Source organism: Equus quagga, chromosome 5, assembly GCF_021613505.1.
Source record: "Equus quagga isolate Etosha38 chromosome 5, UCLA_HA_Equagga_1.0, whole genome shotgun sequence".
NCBI classification, from domain to species: domain Eukaryota; kingdom Metazoa; phylum Chordata; class Mammalia; order Perissodactyla; family Equidae; genus Equus; species Equus quagga.
Window position 1 is genome coordinate 37,330,694 of NC_060271.1, and position 23,714 is coordinate 37,354,407.

The following is a 23,714-nucleotide window of genomic DNA, read 5'->3' on the forward strand; positions in this document are numbered from 1 at the left end:
TTCTATCTCTTCCTATTATCTTCTCACCTAAAACCACGAAAAATCTGAGAACTCAGCCTCTGAGGCAACCAGTTCGTGGTTTTCCTACCCAATCTCAGTCCTACTGTGTGTATGAAAGTATGAGAGTAAGGTATGATTATTCTATACAAATCAATAAAAGAAAACACAGAGACTCTAATAAATAGACAAATATATTTAAAAAGCAAGAGTGAAAGAAATATGAAAGAAAGAGGAAAATGGGTAGAAAAAACTATCACTTGCAATGAAAGAAAAGTAACTTAAAATAAGAAATCACTTTTTTATCTGCAAACCAAAGGGGTAAAAACCACATACTTTATTGTATAAAGACATTAAGATGAATATCCATTCAGAGCTGAAGAAACCAGATTGGTACCAGTTAGCAATATCAAGTATCTTAAACTATTCATAACCTTTGATTCAGTAGTTTCACTTATAGGCTTCTTGACTGAGGAAAAAAAAATCAAAATGTACACAAAGCTGCACACATATGCACTGCCATGTTACAATAACAAAATATTGAGGAAAAAGATTCCCAAAAGTTGACCATTAAACCCACACAACAGAATGTTATGCACTTATGTAAATGATGCTTATGAAATTTATAGTAACGGTGGGAAAATGTTATGTTACTTTTTCTTAAAGCACAGTTATAAAATTCTATATACTATATGACCACATTTTATGACAAAAAAAAAATGCATGGAAGAAAGGCCAGAAGGAGATGATGTCCAAATGTTACTAGTGGCTGATTCTCATTTAAAAGGATTTAAGGGGGGGGGCTGGCCCCGTGGCCGAGTGGTTAAGTTCGTGCACTCCACTGCAGGTGGCCCAGTGTTTCGTTGGTTCGAATCCTGGGCACAGACATGGCACTGCTCATCAAACCACGCTGAGGCAGCGTCCCACATGCCACAACTAGAAGGACCCACAACGAAGAATATACAACTATGTACCGGGGGGCTTTGGGGAGAAAAAGGAAAAAAATAAAATCTTTAAAAAAAAAATAAATAAAAAATAAAAATAAAAGGATTTAAGGGGGCCAGCCGAGAGGTGCAGCGGCTAAGTTTGCACGTTCCGCTCTAGTAGCCCAGGGTTCGCTGGTTTGGATCTCGGGTATGGACCTATACACCGATTGTCAAGCCATGCTGCGGCAGGCATCCCACATATAAAGTAGAGGAAGATGGGCACGGATGTTAGCTCAGGGCCAGTCTCCCTCAGCAAAAAGAGGAGGATTGGTGTTAGATGTTAGCTCGGGGCTAATCTTCCTCAAAAAGATAAATAACTAAAGATTAAAAAAATTAAATAAAAGGATTTAAGGTATTTTCACTTCTCACATTTCTACACTTCTGAATTTCTCTACAATGAGCATCTATTCAAAGGATAATGAAAGAAAAAAAGAAAATATTTCTATTAGAGATGAAAGACTAAACACAGGTATTTATCCCCACTTACTCCTTAAAAATTGCTATAAAAGCTTTTTTTTAAAAGATTTTATTTTTCCTTCTTCTCCCCAAAGCCCCCCAGTACATGGTTGTGTATTTTTGGTTGTGGGTCCTTCTAGTTGTGGTATGTGGGATGCCGCCTCAGCATGGCTTGATGAGCGGTGCCATGTCCGCGCCCAGGATCCAAACCAGCAAAACCCTGGGCTGCCAATGCGTAGCACGCAAATTTAACCACTCAGCCACGGGGCTGGCCCCAAAAGTTTGCTTTTTTAAGATACAAATTACTAAGGCCAAAAATAATGGAAGAAACAACTGAAACACAATTTAGGAACTAGAAAGCAGATGACTACAGAAAACTAAGAAACAGCCCAATTAACATCACAGAACTCGGAAGAGGCTCATACACTGGTGGAAACAAGCACCTCTGTAAACAGAGGTAGAGGTGGGTCCAAAGCAGGAAGACTGACTGAAGGTCTATGCAGGCATATTAGACCTTTGGGTTCCCCCTCTGCGCTCTGCTTAGCCAGGCGACTACCTCCCTTCACCCCAGCAACAGACCAGAGGTTTGTTCTCAAGAGGGTGAAAAACAGGCTCTCAGAATAGAGGTGGGCATGGAGGAAGACAGGGACACAAGACCTAATCGAAAACCAGGGGGATTAAGGGAAAGTTTACTGAGACTCTAGCCTTTTTCTTCCTCCCAACTTCCAGGTCACCCACAATCGCCATGACTGCCCACGCAAAGAATCTTCCAAACATCCTTTTGGTGTCCCACTTGTCAATATGAGTAGATGCCAAGGATCACCGGACATTTGAGAAAACCATTCTAACGTGAGAGAAAAACAAATACAAAACATAACAGAAAGGGTGGAATACAAAGTTGAGGAAATCTCTCACACACTCACACACACACACACACACCCAACCCAGAAGACAATGAAAGAAAGAAAAGGTAAGAAAACTAGAGGACAAGTCCAGGACAGAGGATTACCCTACCTGAGTAACAGAGGGGAGGAAATTATGAGCACAAACATTTTTCCAGATTGAAAAGTACCCAGCATGGAGGATGAAAAGAGAACCACACACCAAGTAAGCCATTGTGAAATTTCAAAACACTGAGGTCAAAGAGAGGATTCTACAAGTCTCAGAAATGGAAAAGAAATCTTTCACATAAAGGACCAAGAATCAGAATAGCAGCCAGCTTTTCCACAGCAACACTGACAAAAATTGTGAAGGAAAATGATTTCCAACCTAGCCAGACTACTAAAACGTAGGAAAAAAAGACGTTCTGATTTTAAGGACTCAATTTACTCCCATGCACTTTTTCTCAGGAAGTTACTGGAAGATACACTCTAACAAACTGAGGAGCAGAATAAAAAAGACGACGACATTAGATTTATGTAATCTGACATAAGACTGAGGGTAAAGGAATCTTCAGGATACGGTCAAGGAAGATTCTAAAACAAGAGCTATGAAGCAGCCTGGATCCAGCAGTGCAGGCTCTGGAAGAAGCATCTTCAATAGGACGAAATGTATAAAGGAGATTTACACAACTAGTTAAGTGTTTAGGGATGCGTAACACACACAAAATCAAATGACTAAAAAAAGAGATAATTATTAATTCCAGGAAAAAAAAATAGTAGACAAAAGGAAAAGCAATTATTTTCAATTAGATGGCTCAGCTGTCAATCATATTAGTAAATAGCGCTATAACCATGTTATTTAGAAATATGGAGGTAAGTACCAAAAGAAATCAGCTGAAATAGTTGAAAGAGATTATCTCTGAGGAGCAGAAGATAGAAGTGCATAGGAGACTGATGTTTTTTGTAACCACCTAAAACATGTCCATGTATTAACTTTGATGGAATATAGGATTTACAATTTCTAGGGATTAGGCTCGCTGGATCAAATGTACCTAACCAAAAGAAATGTCTAAAAATCCACTACCCTACAAAAACTCCCAGTGCCTTTTGCTCACCTAGGTGTACCCTTCCAATAATCTTCTGGGTGCCCACTCCTTTGGCGATCCCTGCCCACCGACGGTCCACCAGCCTCATTATATTACACCTTTCTGCACAAGCTTGGCTCATAATAGTCATCTGGGCACCTGGAGGCGGAGGGAAACATCAGATAATAAAAACAAAATCCACATTTGTTGTAAGATTAAAAATGCAGCACTAAGAACAGTGCAGAAACAAGTATACCCCAAGGCTTTTTTCTGTGTAAAATCATTACTACCTAGCAGGTTTCCAGCCACACTTAAATCAACTTTCGGTTCCACATTGGAATCTGAAACATAGTGTAGAAAGCTGATATTGAAGGAGAGAATGCTTTGTTTAAATGTAATAATTAAATAGTATTTTAAAACTTTACTAATAGAGAGCAAAACTACCTGAAAAGGACTTCTATAACGTCAAACTACGTCTACAGAGGGAAACACAAATTAAGCACTACTTTACACTAGGATCAGTTTTCACTGTGTATCTCTAAACATCATGTGATTTTTATTTTAAACTTTGGGACACTATAATTTATCAGTTAAAAAATACATCCTTCAGGGGCTGGCCCGGTGACATAGTGGTTAAGTTTGCACACTCCACTTCGGCGACCCAGGGTTTGCAGGTCTGGATCCCGGGCGTGGACCTAGCACTGCCCGTGAAGTCACGCTGTGGTGGCATCCCACATAAAACAGAGGAAGATTGGCACAGATGTTAGCTCAGCAACCATCTTCCTCAATCAAAAAGAGGAAGCTCGGCAACAGATGTTAGCTCAGGGCCAATCTTCCTCACAACAACAAGAAAAATACATCCTTCAGTCTCTCAAAACACTGGAACTGAACTCCCCATTCTCTGCTCCAACATTTGACACTCTTCTCCTTAAGCAAGAGGGCATTTAGGGTCTGTTCTCTCCCAGTTACACGTACTCACCCACACAGTTGGAACCAGCTGTGCACAAGACACTTCTCTAATCTTTATCTACCATCGTAATCTATCCCTCAGATGCATTCCATATTCCTGTGTTGGACATTTCTATCTCAAAGCCAACAGGTATAAAACTCTTTCTCTCCAAATAGTTGTCACTTGGATTTCTCTCCTTGCCAATGTAATTATTTTATTGCAATCATAAAACTAAGGTATTGTTCACTTTTGACTCCTCTTATTTTAGCCTTCTCCCCACTTTCAAACTCTGTTCCAATCTTAATAAGTTCTATGCAATTTCTGCTATTTCTGACCTTCCTTCTTCTAACCACAGCAATCAGCCTACCTCACACTCCATCCTCTTTGCTAGTGGGCAATTTCTCTGGTTTCCAAACCACTCTGTGAATGAATAATTTAAAGCAAGGAAATAGTTCTGACCCTTAGGGCTACAGAATTCTCCAGATCTTTTACTGCTTTCTGTCTTCCCCAAACAGCACCATCTTCAGATCACTTACGCATCTGCTCAAAAATCCTCAAGGGCTCCTACTCTATAAGATTAGCTTCAAACCATATCACCCCAGCTTCAGATCCCACTTTATCCTGGCCCAACTATTTCCAGCTGCTACAGAGTTAATGTTTGTTTCCTTCTAAAATTCAGATGTTGAAACCTAATCACCAATATGTTGGTATCAGGAGGTGGGGCATTTGGGAGGCGATCAAGCCATGAGGGTGGAGCCTGCACGAATGACATTAGTGCCCTTATAAGATACGCCAGAGAGCTCGCTTGGCCTTTCCTCCATGTGAGGATATATGGAGAAGACAGCCATCTAAGAACCAGGAATCACGTCCTCAACAGACACCAAACCCGCTGGCACCTTGATCTTGGACATCCCAGCCTCCAGAACTATGAGAAATAAAGCTGTGTTGTTTACAAGCCACCTGGTCTATGGTATTGTTATAGCAGCCCAAACAGACTTAGACACCAGCCTTATATTCGGACTGCCTCTAAACCCTCCACTTCTCCAGGAGGAATTTGTTCCCTTTGCCCCTTACTCACTTTGATCCTCATGTGGAGTGCCCCCTCCCCTGCTTTCACTTTCTCTGAATTCCACTTATGCTTTAAGGCCCAGCTCAAGACTTACCACTTCCTCAACTGACCGTCCTTTCCCAGTGAACTCTACTCTCATTCAATTCCAACACAGCCTGTTCACATTTCTCTTTAGGTACCTTACACTTTATGGGCACTCAAAGCTCTTGGCATTTGAGGATGGTTGAATTCAAGAAGGCCCCAAAATAGTGAAAGCAAAGGGAATTTGGGAAGGCAATTCTCTTTTCTCCCTTCCTCCCCACTCTACTCCACAAAAGCTGACCCAGGACGAAAAGGGTCCCTTTCACTGCTAATCCTGCCTTTTCTCAGGCCTCAGCTCGAGGAGTCCTCTGCCCATGGAGACAGCTCAGTTCAAATGCCCTCTCTTTCAGGAAGCCATGCCTGAGCACCTCAGTCAGACCAAGCACGTAGTCTCTACGTTCATCCAACATTCACTGTGTTTTTGCAGTGGGTAAGAGTTCTGGCATCAGGCAGATGTGGGGCTGAATCCCAAGTCTACTACTCATGAACTGTGTGTACCTGGAAGAGTGACTTTACCTCTCCACATCAAAGTTTCCTCATCTGTAAAGCGGGGATAACAAGAGAATATAGCTCATAGGGATGTTCCAAGTGTTAAATAAAATTGAGGCAGGTGACAGATATTAAGCACCATGCTAGATGCTTGGCATAGTAAGGGCTTAATAAATGTGGAGTATGGTATTATTGACTCTTCTGTATTGAATTCTCTCACTCACACAGGAGCCCTATGAAGCACCAGTTAGTAAGTCCTACCCCTAAGGACTCAGCACAACGCCCTGCATGTAGCACTCAATAGATATTTTTAAAACTGAACACTAGGCAAATTTACTTCTCCCAGGAATGTATGCATCTCAAGATACAAACTCTTAATGACAGCTGCAACCTAGTATGTGGCTCAAGTTTGTGGATGAACAAATGGAGGAAAATTTACTTGAGCAGAGGCCTTTACTCCTCTAGGAGCTCATCCTTACCTTAAAGCCTCCAGTGAGATACCAGAAGCAAGACACACAAGACCACTCAGGCACACCCACATGATGCTGCTGTGTGTGGTCTTACTAAAAACCAAAGAGTTGTTACAAAGAGGAAAGGTGCCAGTGAGCACAGGGATTATCTGAATCCTCAAGTGGGAAACTCCCTGTCTCCTCACCTGGCTGTTAAGTTCTTTACGGGCAAGACCCCACGCCCCATTCATCCTTTCACTGCTCACCACTCCTGGCAAAGTGCTGGGACACAGACCAGGCGGAAATATTTGTTTGATTTGTACTCTACACACCTTTTCATGGCTCCTTATTCTAAATGCACTTACTCCCCAATTTCTTACAGAGCTATCCTAGAAATTCAGGATGCCAAATAGGGGAGATAGGAAGATAAAGGAGACACTGCAAAATGCAAAACTGGTAAAGAAATGATTAAAGAAAGAAACCTATTACAAACAAGAAAAGATTGGCAAGTCATACAATAACCCCCAGGCTTGTTAGCCAGCAGTCCAAAGGACTACCGCCATCTTTTTTTTTTTTTGAGGAAGATTAGCCCTGAGCTAACTGCTGCCAATCCTCTTTTTGCTGAGGAAGGCTAGCCCTGAGCTAACATCCGTGCCCATGGTCCTCTACTTTATATGTGGGACGCCTGCCACAGCATGGCTTGCCAAGCGGTGCCATGTCTGCAGCCGGGATCCAAACTGGCGAACCCCGGGCTGCCAAAGTGGAACGTGCGAACTTAACCGCTGCACCACCGGGCTGGCCCCATGACTACTGCCATCTTTAACCAACATCAGAGTCTCCCCTTCTCCCTGTGTCGGGTCAGAAAGTTGGATGGACAGAGACACAAAGGATGGAGACATCACCTGAGTCAACAAAGGCTTTCACAGGATGTCCATTCACTTTGCAGTTAATATAAAGCATGACTACTTGGCCAAAACTTTCTGGAGCCTCTTCCATAGCTATTGTCATGTTTTCCTCAATGTTCTGTTGCCTGTAACAAACAAAAACCAGGTACACTGAAAGTGTTATTTCCATGAAGAGCAACATGTTTCAAAGTCACACTATTGATGAAAACAGATTTGTATATCTTTTGTCCAAACTATAGCAGGTGAGTCCTGGAAATGGAAATTTGTGCTCTATCCTATGATAGGTGATTCAGTAGGAGGTAGTGACATATATGGTTGGCAGAAAATCTAAAGGCATACAAATTACCTTCATGTAAAACAATTATGCTCTCTTTATAAGTTCAGAAGTAGGAACATAAATTTGTGGAGAATAAGGGTCACAACTATTTTTATCCTGCAGAATGTCAGAATTTCATGAATGCTCCAAATTTAACTGAGGATTTACTAGGTATCTGGGTACATTTCCTACATCCGGTATATTGAAAACAGTTTGCAAACATAATACGTAGATGCTTCAATTGTTTCGGTTGCACCTGCTGCTAAATCTCTAAGATTGGGCTTTCTAATCTGCAAAATGAGGATAATAATTCCTATTATAGGATTGCTGAGAGGTATAAAGAATCTAGTATACAACGCTAACAACATAAGAGCAGATGACCAAAAACATGCACCTACCTACCTACCTACCTAGCTACCTACCTACGACTTAGAAAACTACACAGACACGTATCACAGTTCACCTGGTCTATCAAATCATTTCTTCAAAAACTGAACATATTCTTTTTTTTATTGTGCTAACATTGGTTTATAACATTATATAACATATTCTAATTCTTCCATGAGAATAGCCAATAAAAGGGAGTTCCAGTTTACTCCAACATCTCATGTCTTCATTTCCAGTCTCCTTTTAAAAACATTACCAACATGAATGGAAACTAGGGCAGGGGCTGGGCAACTTACCTGAAGAGTGAGACAACAATAGAACAGGATCCAAGACCTGGGATCCTGGTAGCGCAGAAGTGAGCTCTGGCGACAGATATTATGGCCTGCAAAAACTAAAATATTTACTATCTACTCCTTTATGGGAAAAGTTTGCTGACCCCTGCTCTAAACTGTAGTGCCTGTCTTTTCTGTAGTAATATTCTAGCTCAACTGAATTGATGGGTTTATCAGCCATTCTGTAATAAAATTTCTCAGAAAGGCACTCGTTTAATTTAGTCAGGCCAATATGCAAGCTATTATACCTCAGTGTACATATACCCCATGTAATCACTACTGTATCATACCAGATGACTTTAACAGGCATTCGATATAATTACCCAGCTTTTCTCTTACGCCATGTTATTAAATTTAGAAGTAACCTAAAATTAGTTGTGCACTTCTGACCTTGCACTGACTCCAACCAAAATAAGTTTCAGCAAAAAATCTTCTGAGATAATACCAGTTACTTTGGCTATTCTGGGCTCTGTAGAGAGTCCCTTCAGATGCACAAGGTTTACTCCTTTAAAAAAATGTATGCATCACCCCATTTCCTTTACCCCACCTCTGGGAAGAAACGTGAGTCACATGGACACGCTCCATTTCACTTCTACTCTTCTAATCGCTCAGTATCACGGTTTGGCTAGGATGCCTCCCCACTCTCCCTCCCACCCCTCCTGCTTCCTGGTGTGGAACACAACTATTCTTGAAAACTATGTCAGGTTCTTTACAGCTACAATGTAGTCTAGTTCAGAGAACACGGATATCTTCCTATTTCTCTGGGTAGATTTAACTAGTGAGATGTTCCTCAAAGATATTTGTTACTACTTGATACAATTAGCGGGAACACTTAAGAACACAAGGAATGCCTTAGGGCTGTCAACTGATTAGGGGTGTACAATTGACATTTCTCTGATTTCAAATGTAGTCAGAGAAAAAAGAAATAAGAACATTATTATTTGACGTCCAAGTTGACAGTATAATATAATGAGCAAGTTAGGCTTCATTCAAGCAACCAATGGTGATGACACAGTCCTTAAAAGTAGTATCGTTACAGTCATGTTCCTCTTCGTTATACTAAGGCCTTCACAGTCAGCAACAGAAATTGAATCTGAGGGGAATAAAGCAGCTGTTTTTTTATTCAAAGGTACTAATTGAACAGCCTCATGCTTGTGACTAGTAATGTGACCAAGGTTGGCATCACCATCATTGTACCTGGTTAGGCCCGACCCCCTAAGATTCTGACTCATCAGATTTGGGAGTACAGCCCAAGCACGTACATTTTTTAAACGCTTTTCATGTGATTTTAATGCTGCCCCAGGTAAGAACCACAGCCTTAGAGAAACTGGAGTTGGAAATGTGAACGGCAGTCAGTCTACCCACTGAGGCCTGTACAAGAACTGCAGAAGGAACAGACTTCAGACTACAAGTTTCTGCACCCATGGATCTACTCCCATCATGTGCTAGCCTGGATTTGATCAGTGCCCAGGCATTAGGTCTAAAGAAAGATTCCTATCCGCCTGCGCAGCCCATCCAGCAGTGTGACCAAGCTGGGGGCTTCCGCTCAGTCCTGGGGTCATCTACCGTGAGTTGCTTTAAAGATGTGCTGCATGTTAGTCAGGGCATTTTTATTAAAATTTTAGAAGAGAAAGTCATTAAGTTAGGTACCTGTACCTTTGTAACGTTGAATCAAATGTGAGGAAAACGGAAGAGGAGAGAATAACCTAAAAGACTGAAGTTACTATCTCAAATGAAGAATAAGGAAGCTACCTCAAAGCAGATGTCCAACCAACACGAGATCACCCAGAGGTGGGAAATCTGGATTCTCTAAATCTTTCTCTTCAGGTGAAGGGTCGTTCATTACCTTATATCTTCTTCTATCTTTGCCTGAGCTTCAAGATCAAAAGGGTCAGCAGAAAAGAGACGAATCCTTTCTTGCTCTCTCCGGGCTCGGTCCTGCTGCTGCTCCACCAGGACTCTAGAAAATTTCTCTACAAAAATAAGGGGTCAAATCTTAAGTACCACTATATTTTCATTCTTTATTAGTACTTTTCCACATCAAACAATTTCTCAAAATCAACTGTAAGAGATGCAGAAAGGAAGTCTAAAAATTCTTTTAAATGAGCAATTACGTTTACTTTCTATTCTCTGAGGCAAGACTACTTCTTCACCTAAATTCAGTGTAAACAAATAAAGTATCTGCAAAAATCACTTACACCTGTAAGAAGTTATCCATCACATTGTTTCTACTCAGAGGTAATGATTTTTCAGTTTAGATCAGTGGGGAATAACTCTATGTGGCAGACAAAACCCACTCCTCCCCTCCTTATTGCCCTTATTATCCTGTTACCTAGAAATAAAATAGAGCACCACAATCCCCTTCTTCCTCTTCTAGTTTCATTTCCTTTATAATACTCTCTGCCTAAAGGCAGATAAATTAAATGCAAACTACTGTTAGGCTATCTATATTACCTGATGGATAACAGGTAGGAAAATTAGTAAAGAGAAAACATTGCTTACTATATGATGCATGGTTCAAGAACCACCTTTATTTTGCTATTTCTTAAACGGAGGTGTATTTTAATGTATAAACTTAAATGTGCCATCATCATGGTCTTTGGCAATTAGATATGTTGCATAAGAAATTAAAGAAACCAAGATAATGGTCATATGAACTACTAATATACACAACATGGAGGGGTCTGAAAAACATTAAGTTGAGTGAAAGAAGCCTGACACAAGAGAGGACATACTGTATGATTCCTTTTACATAAAGATCAAAAACAGGAAAACTAATCTATAATGATTATCAGGACAGTAGTAGCCTATAACGGCAGGACACTGACTAGAAAGAGAACATAATGGAACTTTGTAGAGTGAGAGAAATGTCCTATATCTTGACTGAGGTGGTAGTTACATGAGTTTGCCAAAACTCAAAGAACTATATATTTAAAATCTGCGTATTTCTCTGTAGGTAAATATTACCTCAATTTAAAAAATGGTTATTGAAGAATGAGTTATTAAGTATCTGTTAGGTTTTAAAATCTAATCAGTAGAGTTTCATAAACCCAAGAGTAAAATTGGAGAAATTTACAGAAAAAAATTTACTCATACAGCCCCAGATAAACTGTTGGTAACAACCCCACTATCAGCAACCTTGGGATGGATGAGAATAAGGGGGTTCCATTTTGTCACACAAGCTGATGGCACTGAACCTGTTTCTTGGAACCAAAAGCATTTCAGCTGGTGTCAGCTGGTCTAACGAAAGAGGTTAAAACATCAGTACCTGGGTTACATGCTGCTGAAATGGTGAGAGGAAAAATGTAAACAGAGGGGGCTGGGCTAGCTGGATTTTGGAACTCTATGCAGTCCTAAAATTGCCGCTATGGCTAATTAACTCAGCCTCTGACATCAGCACTAATTTACCTCCCTAAACCAACTGCTATGTTCAATAAATCACGTGGCACGGTGGGTTGGACACACCAGTTGCTTGAGTTTCTCCACACTTGCTGTGACACAACTACTTCACCTCAGGTCAGCCTGATGGCTTTCCAAGTTCACAAGCTTACCAAGGTCTCCACTGAGCAGGGCGTCTGCCAGGGGTGGATTGCGTTCCTTCAGCAAGGACAGCTCATGGGGGTTGGCCAGTAACATGTCTCGGAGCAAGGCTGGATTGTCCAAGCCCTGAGGAGACGAAGCTATTTCTCCAGGAGATGAGTGGGACTGCTGTACTCCTGCTGGCTGGCGCTGCCGGGAGCTGGATGTGCCAGGCACAGCTATGCTACGGAAGTCTATTCGGGGTAAGTCTGTTGGGGAAAATCAAATCAAAGTTTACTTCAGACGACTCCATAAAAACAAGTTTTTGAAGGAAACAGCAGAATATCTGCTCATAAGTGGTATATAATAGCAGTAAATGGTAATCGCAGACATTCTAAAAACCTCTCCTATCCTCTTTCTCGTACTTTTCTTTTTAATGGCGGTCACACTGACTTTGAATACAAAGACCGCAGTCTGAGAGCGAACAGATAGGAAAGAATAGAAGAGTGTGTGTGCCGGGGTGGGGGGGCAGACAATGGCAGTAACCCCAAGTTTTTGGCTTATAAAAATATCCCAGAATAGATAAGTTTTTACTTATTAGGCTTTTTAAAAATTAAAGCTAGTCTCAGTAGATGTAACTGCATAAACGTGGATGTGGTCCTTAAGAAAAATCCTAGTCTGCTTTGACATATGCTTCAAAGAGCCCTGACACCTTGCGTGAAGAATACTATACATATCAAGTGAACAGCGTAAATGTTAGATGTTAAATTCTGAAAGTATGTGCTACACATATTAGTTCTTTGAATTTACACTTTCATCTGTGTATCACTGCTGACTCTTCTCACACCCCTGGGGGAGCTAGGAGGTGTAATCATTTTATAGGAGAGAAAAACAGAAGAAAAGGAACTTGCACAGGTTCTCAGTGCTGAGTATACCAAAAGAGACAACAGGTTTAGAGGCTACGACTCTCAGGTTTATACTCCGGGCTGAGCTGACCCTATTAAAATGAAAGGAAAATAAAAGGGAGCCTTACACAAAGGACCAACATACTGAATGAATCCTGCATGAATCCATTTATATGAAATGCCTAGAACAGGAAAATACATAGAGACTGTAATTAGACTGATGGTTGCCTAGGGCCAGGAGGCTTGGGGGCAGATGGGGAATGACTATTAATGGGTACACAGTTTCTTTTTAAGGTGATGATAATGTGCCAAAATTGATTATAGTGATGGTTGTGCCACTCTGAATATACTAAAAATCATTGAATCGTATCCTTTTTTTATTTTGAGGAAGATTAGCCCTGAGCTAACTACTGCCAATCCTCCTCTTTTTGCTGAGGAAGACTGGCCCTGAGCTAACATCCGTGCCCATCTTCCTCTACTTTATATGTAGGACGCCTACCACAGCATGGCGTGCTAAGCGGTGCCATGTCCGCACGCAGGATCCAAACCGGCGAACCCGGGCCACGGAAGCGGAACGTGCGCACTTAACCGCTGCACCACGGGGCCAGCCCCACTGTATCCTTTAAATGAGTAAACTGCATGGTATGGGAATGATATCTCAATACAGCTGTTATTTAAAAAAAGGAGAGAAAAAAAAATAAGAAGAAAACAAGCAGAGCCAGAACGAGGGGCTAGGACTGAATGAATCTACATTTGTTCAACTCCAAAATGTATTTGAAGGTCATACTTGTCCCAAGTCTGAGGCTACCCTGTAGCCTTTGAGACCTCAAACAGAAAAAGGGAATGCTTAAATTCAGGCAACGGTTTCTGCCTTTTAGCATGGGTTCAACTAGGCGGTCACACCTTCTTCAAACAGACCTCAGCTGGCAGCTGGCAAATGTATGTGTGTATGTGTGTGTGTGTGTGCACACACTTGTGTATGAACTCCTAACCAATGAAAAGGTGAAATGAATGGCATGATCTTTGTGAGGTAGTCAATCTATACCAACTGGCAAAACATACACGGGTGGGCCTTCTCTGTGGGCAGGGAAACTTTATCTCCAGCCCTGTTACACTTATCTTGAGAGTCCATTCACTTCAGAATAATTCTGAAAAACTTGTTTACTTTAGAGACCAGATTCCCTCCCCTCCCTGACCTACTGGCTCTCTCATCCTTATGGGACAGCACAGGACGAAAAACAGTGAATCTCCAGAATTGATAATCTCACCAAATTAACCAAAGGAAGATTTGTTTTCAACCGACGGGCATATTGGAACCACCACTCTTTCTAAAGTTTAACAGTAGCCCCAGGGACTAATGTAATCCAGATCTGGGAGGAACAGGGTTTGATGATCTCTTCTAGCCCCAGTTTCAGACTGAATGGAAGCACTGTGTTCTAAGCTGGAGTCTGTCATTACCTAGACACCTATCAGCTGTTACCATAAACTTTAAAACCAAGTGAGCTAGAGACTAAACACTATTCAAAGAAATCTATCAGAATATGACAGGGAATGGGAAAAAAACTCACACATTTCATCAAGTGGTTCCACATCAGAACCGTACAAACGTTTGTACTCACGCACCCCTCCAAGGGTCTTTAAGAAAGCTATGGACCCCTCCCCATCAAATGCACACACCCACACGATTATGCATATTATTTCAGGGACCCAGAAACCTCCCAAATCCCAACACACAGATTCCAGATTATAAACACCTATTCTGGATGGAACAGCTAAGATAGATAACAGTTTCTTTTTACATGATTAACAAAGCTGGTGGAAAAGAACCAGATTTGGTGGTCCAGCTGCTTTATGTTCACAAAACTCAGGGTAATAGAAAAAGCACCAAGTTTTAATTCCTGTGCCTTCACTTACTAGCTAAGTAACTTTGAAGACATTATTTAAAATCAGAGCTTCATCTGTTAATGACAATAAATTGTGAGGAGGAAGCTCTTCCCCTACAACAGAGTTATGAGATCACATGAAATGAGGGAGCAAGTCCCTGGCTGACAAAATGCCCCAGAAGGGCCTGCCACTGAATGCCAGACACAACACAGCAAAAGTCAGTCAGGAACCACAGGCATATGCAGCCTCTCAAGTCCCAAGCATAAAATTATCATTGATTACAAAACAGAAGCTAACGTTTATTGAGGGCTTGCTACATGCTGAAGGTTTTACACGCATTATTGTCACATCAACTCTAGGAGTTGGGGTTAATTATAGCACCTAACTTATGGATAAGGAAACTGACTTAGAGAAGTTAACTCGCCCAAGGTTACGTACCAGCAAGCAAGGGGTAGTCAGGATTTGTACCCTGGGAGTCTGAATCCAAAGCTAATCCAAAACTCTGAACCACTGTGCGATTTTATCTACTGATGCTTATGTCAGGGGATGCCAAACCATTACGAGATGTCTTACTTGGGAACTGCACTGGAGGTCGAGGGTCTGCATTCTCCTTCTGTCGTAAAATCACAACATCCCCATCTTTCAAGCCGTAAGAAGCCAGTGATCTGTGGTTGTCTGTGAGAGGTCTTTCAGCATAGACAATCTACAACCAGAAAAGATTTAACAGTATGAATCACTGTTACACAGCGCAAAGAAGACAGACCATAGTTTTCCTCTTCATCAGATAATGTCACTCCCTGCTCAAAACCCTCCAATGGTTTCCCATCATATCTAGAATAAAAGCCCAAGTCCTTCTCATCACCTACGAGGCCCAAACAACTTGGTCCCTGGCTCCTCCTGACCTCACCTCATAACACGATTTGTTGTTGTTAGTGCCCTTGAGTTGATCCTGACTCCTAGTGACACTGTGTGCAGCAGAGCTGAACCCTGCCTGGTCTTTAACGCCATCCTCTCCCCTTCTAGTGCCATATCAGACAGTGTTGCGCTGCTATGCAGTGTTTTCATCGCCAACTTTTCCGGAAGTGGGTGGCCAGGCCCTTCTTCCTAGTCTGTCCTAGTGGGAAGCTCTGCGGAAACCTGTCCACCATGGGTGACCCTGCTGCTATTTGAAATACTGGTCGCACAGCTTTCAGCACCACAGCAACATGCAGCCACCAGAGTATGACAACTGACAGATGACAGACGGGTGGTGGGGTTCCCTGACTGGGAAATGAACCCTGGGTCGTGGGGGTGAGAGTGCCGAATCTTAACCACTAGACCACCAGAGCTGGTTATAAAATGACTGCTGTTCCTCAAGTAACATGATAACTTCCCCCTCAAGCCTGTTTCACTTGCTCTTCTCTCTACCTGAGGAATGTTCTTTCCCCACTCATTGTTGTTTTAGGTCTCTGATCAAACACTACCTCTTCAGGGCCCTTGCCTAATCACTCTATTTAAAATGTACCCTCACCTCACATATTTTATATTTATTTATTGAGTGTCTATCTACCCCACTAAAATGTAAGCTACTTGAGGACAAGGACTTTGTTTTGTTCACCATATCCAAAATGCCTAGAACAGGGCATGTTAGATAAATAATGCCCAAATATTTGTTGAATTAAAGGACGAATGAATCTAATGTATATTACTTTAAAATCAGATTTAATTTTGAGCAGGGAAGAAAATGGGAATAATTTACTCTGGGCACGCGAACTACAATACTGTTAAATAATGTGTCCCCCAGTTTTAGTGACATATAATTGACATAATCTTGTACTTATTTTAGGTGTACAACACGATTAGATGTATATATATCACAGTAAGTAGCTAACATCCATCACCTCACATAGCTACAAAATTCTTTTTCTTGTGATGAGAACTTTTAAGATTTACTCTCTAAGCAACTTTCAAATGTATGATACGGTATTGTTAACTTTAGTTACCAGGCTGTACATTGACATCTCAATGTGTCCATTTTTAAATGATCTTGCATGCGGGCAAGTCTAAAAGGTCCCCAAATACCACTCTTGCTGTATTCTTCTGCTGTTCTACCATCCCCAAAGTTTTATCACTCCTATGTTTATGGGTGGAAACAAAAGTGGAATAAATTCAGAAAAGAATAAACACAGATGGAAAAAAAGATCAGCAATGTACCACCAACAAAAATATTATTATGATGTGCAACCAAACATTGAAGAAAGCCTGAGAACATAAAAATAGATGAAATAATATGCTGTGGAAAGAAAAGGAACACATAAAGGGCATACTATAACTTCATCGTGAATGAGCATAAAACCCACCCTGCATTATTATATACTCCAGAGGGACGTTCAGAATAAACTCAGAGTTTGGAAGGTTTTCTTCCTAACAATTCACTTTGTACCAGGCCACATGCAAACGGAGGAACTTGAGTTCTGCCCTGGCTCTGACAGGGGCCCTGTCACTCAGCTGGTCTAGGCTTCACATTTCCCATTTGTTAAGCAACCACTTGGGGCTAGATAGTCATTACAGGCTGTCCCTTCCAGGTCTTTCTGCTACACCACCACTTTACGATGTTTCCTCACAGCTCTCAGAGTAAGACTGCCTGACACAGAACCTGAAAAATACAGGATTTAAACTGGAAAAAAAAGGTCTGTCGTATCTGCTCTCAGAACTTGCACTGACATGAGGAATAGAAATAACAGGAAACTGAATTTAGTTCTCTGCAAAATCAAATACTTCTGGGGATGAGCAAAAAAATTGATTTGCCGAGTTTGTAGGTCCAATTATACTTTATAAGTTCTATAAATGACTAGAAAAAGTATTGTTAGTTCTTACCCTCACCTGCAAAGTTAAAACATGTTACAACAGATTACAACTGTCACTCTACCCATCCATTCACACTCCCTTATTTAAGCATATATCTCATAGTAAAAGTACACCAGAATCAACACAGTTGTTTGAAATACAACTGGAGAGTCATTATAACGTGTGGGATTGCTTGGAAAAACCACCATAAACCTGAAGTGACAAGTGTCCAAGGTTGAAGTGTACAGCAAGAATCAATAGGCATGCCAAACCCATACAGGCAGCTCTGACAAGGTGGCATCAACACCGTGACACCACCATAATGAAGGTACCAGTGTCCAAGGCCTACTCCTTAATTTTCCAGGCTCAGAGCTTCAACTATCAGTATATTTAGAAATATATGATCAGTCAATATATTCTAACTGTACTTCTAAGAGAACATTTATTTATCTCCAACAAGAAATCAAACTCAGGAGAATCGGAACATTCCTGTCCACAAGATCACCGAATTCTCTTCAGGCTGGAAATGCAATGTGGAAAGCTGTATTAAAATAGCAGACAGCTACTACTGAGTGAGCTTCTACTAGAGGCAGCATCACACTAGGTCTTCAAGTCTCCCACTTAATCCTCATGTCTTCTCATTTACGTCTCCCAGTCATCTTAGGAGGTAGGCATTATTTGTGCCATCTTAGGGACAGGGAGACAGAGAGAGAGTTAAGTGACCTGAGGCTGCACAGCTATTAAGAAGAGAACCGGGACTGGAACCACAGCCGCCTGACTTTAAAGCCCCTACTCTTCCCTAGTACCACATACAACTTTCCCAAACAGCAGCTGAAAGTGGCCTGGTGATGAGCTGGGTGACCTTAGCATGAGCTATTCAGCCATCCATCACCACTAAGGGCCTGTACTCACTAGGGGGATCACTGCTCAGTGAATCTCCTGCCCTGAACATGAAGAAAGGAACACTAAGTCTTCACTCTTTGAACTCCCATTTTACAGATGCCCTACCTCACCCCATCACTGTTCAGCTAACACAGTCTTTTCCTCAGTAGACAAGATAATTTTCTTAAAGGAAGGTATCTTAAGTAAATAAAAATGTAAGATCCAGGTAATCATTACCACCAAACATGCATATGAAATAAGGAATATTGCCATTTGCCCCAATTTCCTAAAAATACTAGACTGGAGAATGTGGGTGAGGAGCAAATAGTCTCCACGCCGACAAAGCAGCAGGTGTATTCCATTTTAGTCCAAGGACGCAAATGAGATAAACAAAGGCTTAGTTGAAATTATAACTGCCACAAAGAACTGATTTCTTTTTGTTAAAATAGGGTTAAGAGTCTAAGACAGACATTTTGCATCTCAAGTCCCAGAATAAATCTGAATGATTTTCCAAGTTAATATAAGTATCTATTAGTCCAGTGGTTTCAAATTTCTACCAGTAAAAACAAAATGAGTAATGGCATCATAATATCCAAGTCAAAGGCTACAAAGCTCAAAATTCAAGTTTTGCCAGTTAGAGGAACATGCAACAGGAAAATGTACACAGCTACAAGGCTTAATCTGCCAAAGTGGCACAACTGCTAGTGCCTACTGCAGAGGAGGCGCCCTAGAGACGGGATTCTAATCTTAATCAACATTTAACAATAGACTAATTAATACACTCCAAGATCTTTAAGCATGATGTCCAATGTTTTTGGTCTCTGAATGACAGCCTTGGATGAACAGAAATCCTAACGTCTCTAGCATTGAGGACCATAAAGTAGCCACAAAATGCTTGGAATTACATCTGAATGGCTTCATAATAGTATCTACTATTAGTTGAAAACCCATTATATGCCAAGTAATCTACATGTACCATCCCATGTAATAGTCAGATCTACTTTTACAACCCTTCTTGAAGATAATTTGGCAATAGTTACTAAAAGCCTCTCAAAAGACCTGACAATTCCATATCTAAGAATTTATCCTGAGAAAATAATCAGAAATGGGGAGAAAGCCTGAAGTATATACATATCCATGGAAATGTTACTCATAACTGCTTCCAGTTTTCCCCAATCCAAATGCCCAGCAATAGGGAAACTGTTAAATAAATTGTAGTACATCTATATGATGGTATATTATGTGCCCATTAAAATTATAAATTTGAAGAATTTGAAATGTTATGGGAAAATGCTAACAATGTAGTGCTGCCTGAAGAAAGACTGACATGAAATTGTTTATACAGTTCTATCATGTTTAAAAGATACATTTTAACTATACAAAGGGGAAAAAACCTTACCAAAAAAAAACTACTAGAAAGTAAACTGCAGTTATCTCTGGGTTATGAGGTAATAAGTAAGTGTGTTCTTTTTTATCCTTTTCTATATGTTACAAGTTTCCTATGATTATGTAGTAGCTATCCAAAAAAAATACGCGAAAATTACCTGTGAAAATACACATGCCAAAACCAGCTATAAGAGAAAACTTCAGTTTCCACTGGTTTAAAATAGTGTCTTACAAACCACAAATCATGCTGAGCGCAGAGCTGCGTTTCCAGGATCACAGTTACTGCTATTATTTGACATTTAAATATGCCTTTCATGTTAGAGTCCTTACACATTCTGCACACCTTTTTACCACATGCCACCTACAGGGGTAAATTATAACAATGTTTCAAAAATATAAAGACTTTAACTTAAAGTGAAACTAAGTTCTGATAATTGTTTGAAGTTTGCCCAGCCAAGCCTGCATCAAAGCATTAAACAGAGCCATAACTGGCTTCCAAGCCCACACTTGTATTAAGAGATGGAACATGCCCAGCTTTAATCACATGTACAAGTAGAGATGGTTTCTATTCTAAATTTGTTATCATCACATTATAACTACTATAATCAGACTAGAGCTGTTAAAAATGAACACTTTTTCCACGTGTATGCTTATGCACAATCGATGCTGATGTGAAAGACTGAATTCTAAACCAGTGATCCTCAACATGGGGCAGGCATGCAAGACAATTCTTTACAGATAGAGGAAGAAAACAGAAAATAGTAGCATTTTCATTTCCATTTATTTTAGTTCACCCTTCCTTAAATTCTATTCTGTACCTATTTATAATGTACAGAAAGTATTACTTCATGTATAAAATGTAATTGGTATTTACAGTTATTATATACATGTAATATACATGCATATATACAATGCATATAACATTAGTTGATGTATATAATTTATTATATACATCACACAGATGCATGTTCCAAAACATTTTACTTAGGGGCACATGTGATCAAAAAAGTTTGGAGACCACTGGTCTGGACACATAGGGACAGGAAAGAACAGCCAGGAAGGTTTAAAAAAAAAAGTCCCTTTAGAAATGGAATCAGAAATGAAAGCGAAGGAAAGAGAATGGAGAAGGTAAATAAGAGAAGTGAGGTAAGATGCCAGGAGAACTATGAGAGGAAGGAAGGAAAGATGAATAATATGGGAAAACCCTGGGAGGTAAAGGTGGGGGGGGGAACCTCAAGTAAATGAAGATGACATATTTTCGGGTAAAAACTATAATGATGTTTACTATTATGATTTGGTGAAAGGAAATGACTCGTGTCTAGGGTGGATCCTGTTCCTCCCTGATGGGCAAGCAACTGAAAGACAACGGACCACCAGATATCTTAAAATAGATACTGTGTTAGGTTGCAATGGATCCAAAAGAACAAACTTGAAAAACAGAAGCTGTTTACGGCTATGTAATACAGGCTTAACACTAATCGGAGCCCAGGTTTCCATAGGCTAATTTGGCTTGAGAAGGAAGTAAATGCCAAAACACTGACCTAACAAATAAGAAAGAAATCGGAGTTAGCCTAATTGTTCAATTATTAAGGTATTCTTAGCCTTCTGGATTGGCAGAGGACAGTACCTGCCTTGACCATACAATTATTTGTCTTTCAATCTGACACCCTCTTTAATTTAAAATTTTTGTTACAGCCATCTCAACAAATGCAGGAGTAGAGACGATCTCAACCTTTGTCTTCTCCCAAGCCCTAATAACAACGAAATCAAATTACATTTTAATTTTTTCTTTCTCCTACCAGCTGGTGATTATAAGCAGGGTGACAACAGCTAGAGGGAAAAGAACAATTGAAAAAGCCACCTTCAAAAATATGAGTTCATTTTCCCTCCCTGCTTAAAGCGTCCTCTCCTAGCCTTCCCCTTCAGGGATTCATTGACAGGAACTGGCTCTTGAGTTTCTGTGGATTAGTTTTAGTTGCAAAAAATCCCTTTTACCAATTTCTCTGTACCTTTGGCCAGACTTTGTATCTGAGTGACACTGTGTGCCCTGAAATAAATTCTTTCTTGATACTTAGCTTTATGCCAAGGTTCTAAAGTTCACACAGTGTAAAGGAACTGTACTCACTTCTGAACAAAATATTGACACATTTGTTTACCATAACACAGGGCAGAACAAGCTGTAGTTGGGCAATAGTTTTTGGAACTGTTTCATAACTGCAATAGGAAATAAAGATTTACATTTTGGGGCCTCGGAGGACTTCTATAATTTTCTTAATGTTTAGACTATGTCCTCCGAGGTCCACTTACCAAGTCAAGATTTAAATGTTTCAGTGTGAAGGCCACAGAGTTACTGTCACCAATTGTTTAGTGGCAGCCCCAAAGCATTCTGAAAATAAATTACTCTGCTTATTTAAAATGCAAGTGCAGCTTAACGTCTTTACAGCAGGCTAGGGAAATGAAACAACCCAATCACAGAGACGATACTAGACCATTTTAAAGCAAATATCCTCTTAAAGCACTGAGCTTTGAACTGACTCAAACTCTTGAGTTGTGACAAGAAGGAGGGATTTTGGCCTACTACCAGGGAAGAAACCAGAGAAACAAACAGTTTGCGTTGAACTAATAACTGCTTTTTTTTTTTAAAGAATTTAACCAGAAACGCATGTGGCAGGGAAAAGAGCATTTCCAAAGGCCTCATAACAAGGCAGTGCAAGTCTCAAACTTTTTCCTTCACTTAGAGTGCAAATCTCTGCGTTTAAAGGTGATTACGTTTCCTTAAGCAGGAACCTTCTCCAAAAAAGCAGATGAACATCTATCTCCCACAGTGATCCAAACTGGTATTTCTGGTTGGGGAAGCAGGATGTATGAACTCTTGCAAACCTAGGGCTTCTTCTGAGGTCCACGACGACACCCCAAGCTCGGGATAACATGAGGGCAGAAGTGGCCAGAGAGCCAGAAGGTGGGGCGAGCCGCCCAGGAGTCCACGCGCCGCCCGGGCTGCAGCGGGTGCGTCCGCGGTCAGGTTCTCCGCTACTGCCCCAGCACCCCACCCCAGGCTCGGGGTGCGGGGGGCAGCCACCGACTCCAGCTCCCTCCCGGCCGCGGGGGCGAGCTGGGAAGGGCCAGCCTGCTCTCCCCCCCCCCCCCGGCCCCAATTCCTCAGCAGAAGCAAAGGGAGGGCGTGAGGCCCCGAGGCGGGAGGGCTAGCTCGGGAGGGAGGCCCCGCTCGCTGCCCGGCGTACCTGGCTCTCGGCTGCGGGGATGCCAGACTCGAGCTCGCACAGCGCGCGGAAGTTGTGCAGCTCGAAGTCGGCGTCGACCTGGAGGGAAAAGGTCACCTCGGAGAGGTCCCTCCGCACACAGTACACGGTGAGCAGCATGGCCCGGGCGCGACCCAGCTCGGCTCGGCCCGGCCTCGGCGCAGGGCGGCGGCGCGGCCTGGCTGCGGCTGCGGGCGGACGGCGCGGGGCTGCTCGCTCGCCCGCTCGCTCCTTCCCTCCCTCACACACGCTCAGTGACTCACTCCCTCCCGCCCTCACTAGCGAGCACGGCCGCCGCCACCCGCCTGCGACTCCGTCTGCCTGCCTGCCGGCCTGCCTCCCACTGCTGCCGCCAAGCACGCCAGTCGCCCGGCGCCCCGCCCCGCCGCAACGCGGCTGCCGTAAAGCCCGCCTTGCCCTCTCCGCCTTCGCGACGCAGCGGAGGGGCGGGCCAGGGAAGGGGAGGCGGGAAGCGCGGAGAGGGGTGGAGGGGGCGTGGGAGGTCAGAAAGAGGGAGGGAGGGCGAGAAAAGGGGTGGGAAGGCAAGGAGGGAGGAGAAAGAAAAACGTTTTGATTGATTTTATAACTGAAGTCTGTGGACGGCTTCACACTCGTTTATTCATCCAACAGGCATTTATTAAGTGCCTACCATGTGGATAGAAAAATGCGT

The 23,714-nt window shown here is 41.8% G+C and overlaps 1 protein-coding gene across 3 annotated transcripts in view; it reads right to left on the reverse strand.

Moving 5' to 3' along the window:
* DDI2 (DNA damage inducible 1 homolog 2) overlaps positions 1-23,356 on the reverse strand; it is a 40,423-nt gene extending 17,067 nt beyond the window's left edge. Inside the window, exons 1-6 of one of the 3 annotated variants that reach the window (XM_046663181.1) lie at positions 23,027-23,356; positions 15,264-15,393; positions 11,934-12,170; positions 10,229-10,355; positions 7,345-7,472; positions 3,436-3,564 (exon numbers count right to left, since the gene is read on the reverse strand). In XM_046663181.1, coding sequence (XP_046519137.1) covers positions 3,436-3,564; positions 7,345-7,472; positions 10,229-10,355; positions 11,934-12,170; positions 15,264-15,393; positions 23,027-23,164 — 889 coding nt within the window. In that variant the 5' untranslated portion in view covers positions 23,165-23,356. The remainder of the gene's footprint in view (positions 1-3,435; positions 3,565-7,344; positions 7,473-10,228; positions 10,356-11,933; positions 12,171-15,263; positions 15,394-23,026) is intronic. The other 2 variants (XM_046663185.1, XM_046663183.1) reach the window with 2 other exon arrangements.
* Positions 23,357-23,714: the final 358 nt, after the last annotated feature.